This window comes from Centruroides sculpturatus, unplaced genomic scaffold (genome assembly GCF_000671375.1).
Source record: "Centruroides sculpturatus isolate CEXI.00-Female unplaced genomic scaffold, Cexi_2.0 scaffold90, whole genome shotgun sequence".
Lineage (NCBI taxonomy): Eukaryota > Metazoa > Arthropoda > Arachnida > Scorpiones > Buthidae > Centruroides > Centruroides sculpturatus.
In genome coordinates, this window is record NW_019384353.1 from 121,541 (window position 1) to 128,369 (window position 6,829).

The following is a 6,829-nucleotide window of genomic DNA, read 5'->3' on the forward strand; positions in this document are numbered from 1 at the left end:
AACTTCCAAGCCAGGGAATGAAATCGTGCTACACGCGCGCGGGAAAAAAAACCCCCAAATTTAAGTAACCGCTCCATAAATTAGGCGTATAATATAACAAAAATTAAGTTATAATTTATAAAATAAAATTTATTATAATATAATTATGTATTTTTATAATATATCAATTTACTAACTGGAAAAATATATTTATATATTAGATGATACATTATTTAATTTTTTAAATTATGATTTAATTACCTTTATATTCACTTGCGCGGTTTAAAATAAATAAAATGGATAATTAATGTAATTTACTTTTCGTTAAAATTACTTTTAATTCGAATGAAATAATTATTTTATTTTAAATTTTTTAAGAATTGGCAAAAATTAAAAACTTCCAACGCTATTTAATTAATTTTAAATAATTATAATTTATTTTTTTAATGTAAATTAAATTAAATTTTATACGTTTATCGAAGATTAATTGCGCGAGATTTTGTTAGATTTTTTAGGCGAGATTTCTTAGAAAATGTGGGAATTTATTAGAATAATTAGGGATTTTTTAAACTAATGGTTTGTTTACGTTGGATGAAATTCGTTGGAAAGAATCCCTTTGTTGTTTGCATCGGCGATTGGTTGTTTTATTTGGTGACGTACGCTGTTTTGGTATTTATGTTGGTCTTCGTCCCCGGACTTATCCAAAAGCAAAAAATCATGGTGCGGCTAATGTCAAATAAATCTTCTTGGGCTCGTCCTCTTCCACTTTGTCTCGATTTGTTTCGGGGTAAGATGACTTTTATTCAATTCTTCTTTGTTTTTCGTCATTTCTTTCGCGCATTTTGGGACTTTTTCGGAGTTTTTAAATCATTTTTAATTATAAAAAATGACGTAAAACTCTTCTTAAAAGTCTTTAAATATATAATTTCGTATTAAAACGAATTAATTTATATACTTATATCCATTAAAATTTCGCTAAGAAATTTGCAATTAAATACTGTAAATATTGGTTCCGATTACGGCTTTCCAGTAGCAAATTTAAATTGACATTTATCTTTTAAGAATATTCGCACGAATTATTAATATATTAATTACTTTCGACGGTATTTTTTATTTATAAACTTCCGATAAAACGATTAATCCTTCGTACGCGTGCGGAATATCTTATGAAATTTTCATAAATATAAGAAACTCCGCCGCTTAAAAAATAACAATTATTGTAAAAACACATTTAGGTAATTGCCTTTTTTACCATATTTTCCAAATATTCGGTTTACAAAGGCGCTTCTTTACTGGAGGATCCTACCACGCACTCGGGAGTACGGTTTGCGGACTTCGGGGGATGGCGACCTACCGGTCGAGAATAGATGGAGTGAAGCGTTTTTACTTTCGTTTTCTTTTTTTAATACGAGATTAATGCTAATTGTACCGAGAATTATAAAACTCCTACAGTTTTTGGGGCGCTCGAGATCGATGACCTTCGATAAATAATTCTTAGTATTAAACGAAGAAAACACGAAACGAGTGGTAATATTTGTGTTCTGGACTACCGAAGATGGTCAAAGATGCGGTAGGGTGTTCTCCGGACAGGAACTAAAACATATTGTCCAGATGCGACGATTACGTCAGTGCCAAAGCGGCATCCCTATTCGTTCGATATGTATTAGTGACATTGTCATGGTAACGTGTTGGAAACACGTGTTACACACGCCAGTATAACATCAATTGAGTGATTGAGAAGATGGCTTTTAAACGTTGCACGTCGGCGACGTGTAAAAATACTTCGGCCATGACTATACCGAACGTGTTAAAGAAAGTACAAAAAATCACCCTTCTCAGAGGCAATACGTTGGACTTAGTAGAAAAAGATAAGGAGGAGGAGGAAGATGATAACGGATTAAAACCTCCAATTAACAGAGCCAGGGCTCTTAGTTGGTCGTCATTATTTCCCACATCGGCTTATGGTAAGAAAAAAAAGATTTTAGTAGCATTAATCATGCTTTTATTAACGACTCGCAAACTTCTCTAATTACATTTACACTCACTTTACCAGACACATTTTTTTATTTTGGCAAAAAATATACAAATTTCTTGGTTTTCGTACGCTTTATATAAATGCTTTGGTTACGTTTTACAATTTGTTCGTGTTTTCGACAATCTTTTTGCTGAAAAAAGGCGGTTTTCTAGTTTGAGGGAGTCGCGATCTACCGGTCGACGAGTCAGATACAATTATAATAAAATAAAATCCTTTAAATAAACGGAAAAGTATGAAGAAAACTTTATTTGTTATTAAAATTAACTAATAAATCCGCTGCCAATGTCGATATTATTTTAATTATAAAATACATTTATTACTAATTAAGCTATTTTTAATGTTTTCGGACTTATGTAAAACTAAAAGCACCCAACCTGATTTTATATAAATTTACGTGGTACGAAGTAGTTTTATTTAATTATTGCACGGTTACGTGGTATCCTAACACGGAATATACTTTGTTATAAGTTTCTATAATTATTTCTGCGTGGATTTAAAGATTTATAAGGGAATATTTTATTTTTATAAATCACCAAATAATTATTGTTGATATTTTTTAATGGTGTTACAGAATGGCAACTGCTCGTCGGTGATAATGGTGTAAAAACTTCGTGTAAATCGCCAACCGTTTCTCCCAGGCATAGCGTTTCTTCTATGAGTTCCACTTCTTCTTATCAATCGACAGGAAAAGATAGTTCGAAACAAAAGTAAGAAGGGCGACAAAATATTGACGTTTTTTTCATTTAAAAGTGGGTAAAGAAGGTAAATAAAATTTAATTCCTAGATACGAGCAATCGTCTAGCGCAAGTTCTAGAGCGGGATTTGCCAAATTAGCTCGACTTTTAACCCCCAAAGAGAAAACATCGGATAAAAATGTTCAATCGGCAACAACCCCCGTTACGGAACAGTAAGTTACTCTTTACTTTTGTCATTTATTTTTAAGAAATAATAACGAATAATTTTAATTGGATTTAGAAAATTAAGAAAAGCCAACAGTATCGACAGCTTATTAGACGTGGCTTCACCCGGTTATACCGTTCAGATCTGCGATGTTTCTGATAATTCACTCGATATAGCATCGACGTCGCAGAATGACAAAAGCGCAATAAATTCCGGTGGCTTGACCGTCCCTAATAAGACCATTCCTAATTCGCCGAGTATTCCCGCAAAGCTGGAAACACATAAAAGAGGAATACCGACATCCCCCAGTATGCCCAGCAAATTAGCCAAGGATATATCCGGTAATCTAATAATTAATTATAAAATTTCCACCTGGAAATTACAATCGATGTTATATGAAAACTTTTATAGAGTCGATGTGTAAAACACTTGTTATTGCTTAAAATCTATTTAAAGAAATGTTTGTCTCGATAGCCGGTTTACGTCAGAGCAGTATGGAGTTGCTGTTAGAAGGTGTTCCTCTAACTAAAGCGGAAAGGAAGAGATTAGAGAAAGTCAATAAATTTAACATAGATCTTCAAGGTAAATTTTCCTATTTCTTCGTTATTTTTCAAAGGTCCTCTATTAACTTTTAATTCCGTCCTTTCGAATTTTAGCATTGTTTGCTGCCGTAGAGCATCAACACATAGAAAGAGCGCGGAGCATTCTAGAAACGACCGGGGTCGATGTAAATAGGTAAAGTGCCTTCTTCTTCTTTTATAAAGAAATTAAGAGGAAAGCGACGGATAGCGATTCGTTTTGCTTAATTAAAGAGCGTTAGAATAACGTAAAAAAAGAGCAGAAAATGTGTTAATATTAAAGCGGCCAGGCTAGACGTCACAATAGTTAAGTGACGCTTAAAACTGTGACGTTACGGCCTTAGAAATGTTAAAACTGAAGCAATTAATTTCGGGACAATAAATATTTATGAAAAAATGCATAATATACGATAAGGTCGGAAACTATAGAGGAAAAAAGTATATAAGTTAGGTATTTTTCTTCTCTTATAATTTGATAAAGTATTGAATATTAAGAAGGATAAAGTACTTAATTATGTGACCTAAACCAGTAAAAATTTTTTCTAAGTCACGTGTTATCCGAGACAGTTTCCTGTTTCCATCGATGTAATCAACTACATATACCATATTTTTATATATAGGCTAATTACCCGATATATAATCCTTTGAGAAGAACGAGAAACAAAAAAACGTTTAACGGGCGAAACAACGTTTAAATTGTTTAAATAAAATAAATTATTTAATTTTGTGTCGTCGCGTGTTGTAAAAATCCAAAGAAATTTAGTTTATGCGCGAATAAAAGTATATCCCGCTTAATACGTGACTTAAATGCCGAGTTAAAAGCGGAGAAATAAAATATCCCGCACGGAATATTCCAATCAATATAAAAATCTCGTGATATTTAATCATTTATTTTCAATAAATATTATGATTTAAAGAGGAAAAAACATTTAAAAATAAGGAGAAATTACTTTAAAAAATTGATATTTAAAAGTGACGATAGACTGCGTACCAGTCGGGTGTCGTCCGGTACCGGAAGTCACGTGGCTGTCTTACCTAGTCACGCGTGTTACATATTTCCGTTAATAATCGATGTTTTTGCGCCGAAAGTAACCCAAGTTTCGTTGGAAATAAAGGAAAAAAATCATAATAATAATCGTAATAATAAAACTACGAAGTGTGGCTAAGGTCGAGTAATAAAATTAATTGGAATCGACACCAATTATATCGGTGGGAGTAGAGAGAAAGTTGGTGGTTGTAATAAAATTTACAAGAAATGAAGTTGTTTTTTATTATATATACAGTATATACATTTCGACACTAATTCGTGTAGATGAGTGCTATAACTTTAGAAAACGAATGCCAAAACTTTATGGAAATAAGTATCAAATCTTGGTGGAATTGCGTTAAAACTTTAGGAAATAAAGGTAAAAATATTATGGTAATGAATCTTATAGTAAATAATAATAAAGTTTTCGATGGCGGTATCGTTTTTCCGGCCATACTTTATATAAAAATAATGACTTATGAATACAACTTCCGAAGCCAGTGTTAGAACAAGCGAGAACCAAAATTCTTCGGCTCGTAATGAATGACCTAAATCCTGGAATTTTAAACAAATTATGAAATGTAAATATTGATTTTTCTTTTGTTTATGTACGTCGATCGATACTTTTATTTCCTCCTTTAAAAAAAGATACAAATTAAATACAGGCAATAAAAGCTACCGGATTGACGTATCAACAATCATTGATTTTGACTACGATACGGCCTATAATGTTACTTCGAATTTTGGATTTCCCTAAACGATCGATAACGTGACCTTTAGGCAATTGATAATATTTATAAACACGAAAAACGATTTGTTTTTAAGTTATATTCGTGAATGGACCTCCTGGCAACCGGCCGAACTTCAGAAAAAAATGTTTCTGATTAAGTTTAAACGTAATTATAATTCTTGCGTAGTCGATGCCGAGCATTCCGTTACCATCGCGATTTTAAGCTTAGATAAAATATCCCCATTTTTTTAAAATAAACTGCTTTTTTTCCCTATTCCTTCCGGTTGTCGATAAGCCCAGTGTTCCGCCGGGTTAGCCGCTACGTCACAGTTTCGTACACCGGAAGTACAGTACATGGCAGACGTTGTTAGTCAACCGTACAAATGTCATAAATGCTTTGTTGCCGATGCCAGGTCGATTTTCCTTATATTTTGCTTCTTCTGCCCGTGTTAAAGTGTGAAAAATGCTAACGATTAATACCCGGCCATGAAGTTTTTAAAAAGATATTCGTACAAGTGAGTGCTAATTATAATGAAGTGGGTACGATTACTTATACTAGTTTATACGACCCGTTATACATTCGACTATTTCTGTATTTAAAATGTCGTTTGATTGATCGAAATGATTATGTTTAATTTTAGAAAATTAATTATAGCGTTGTTAATTTTCTGTTGAGCCGTATTGAAAACCGGGAGACTGCGTAATATATGTATGGATGTAGGTTGCGATTTATTCTTTATACATTCGTACGATTTATTAGAATATCTGGTGCGTGCGTGCTGTTTTGTGTTTGTACCTTTGTGTCTCCGCCTGTGCTTGTCGGTATCTATCTGCCAATGCCTCTCCTATTTGTGTGTCTACTCTGTATCTTTCTGTTATGTCTGTTTTATGTGTATGTTTCTACATTTATTTATGTTCTATCTAAATTTATAAGTGATGTATATATAAAAACACATAAATAGGTATTCGCGGATAGATACACGCGGGCGTACGAGATATGGTACGCGCAAAGGCAACCACGTTAGGCATTTTTTGAGGTTCCCGACCCAATTTATATTGAACGCGCCGCGTAGGTAAAGATATAGAAGAAAAATATTAATGAACGGCGTGACGAGGCCTTTAAGAAAGCGAGGCTCCCCATTTATTGCCGGGTACGCTCACGAATTAATACGGTCTTATAGACCAGTGGTTCTTAACCTTTTTATACTCGCGGCCCACCAAATATTTCGTAATTTTTTGTCACCCCCATTTTTTAAAATAATAATTTATATTTTTTAAATTATCTATAATAAATTGATTTTTTTATTATCGCTTTATTTTTAAAATTCCAAGCATTAATAGTTTCTTAGAATGACTTTGGAATAAAAGAAGTAAATACCGCGATGTAAGTAGCGTATTCGCATTTATTTCTTCTGTACTAACAAAGTTGTATGTAGGAAGAAATAAGAAATAAATAAAAAAAAACTAAATACGAAAACTTTATCTTTCTTATTTCACTTTTCGATACGATATTCGGTTATACATCAATTTTCTTTTTATTATATTCTGAAGGAAATTTTGCATAATTTGGCGGCCCCCGG

At 32.7% G+C, this 6,829-nt stretch overlaps 1 protein-coding gene across 1 annotated transcript in view; it reads left to right on the top strand.

Moving 5' to 3' along the window:
• Window positions 1-598: 598 nt before the first annotated feature.
• The window catches only part of LOC111638744 (ankyrin repeat and fibronectin type-III domain-containing protein 1-like), an 18,690-nt gene continuing 12,459 nt past the window's right edge, over window positions 599-6,829 (top strand). The window contains 6 exon segments of the mRNA XM_023384505.1: window positions 599-766; window positions 2,586-2,721; window positions 2,799-2,921; window positions 2,990-3,255; window positions 3,389-3,496; window positions 3,571-3,649. Of these exon segments, the coding sequence (XP_023240273.1) occupies window positions 655-766; window positions 2,586-2,721; window positions 2,799-2,921; window positions 2,990-3,255; window positions 3,389-3,496; window positions 3,571-3,649 (824 nt within the window). The 5' untranslated portion in view covers window positions 599-654.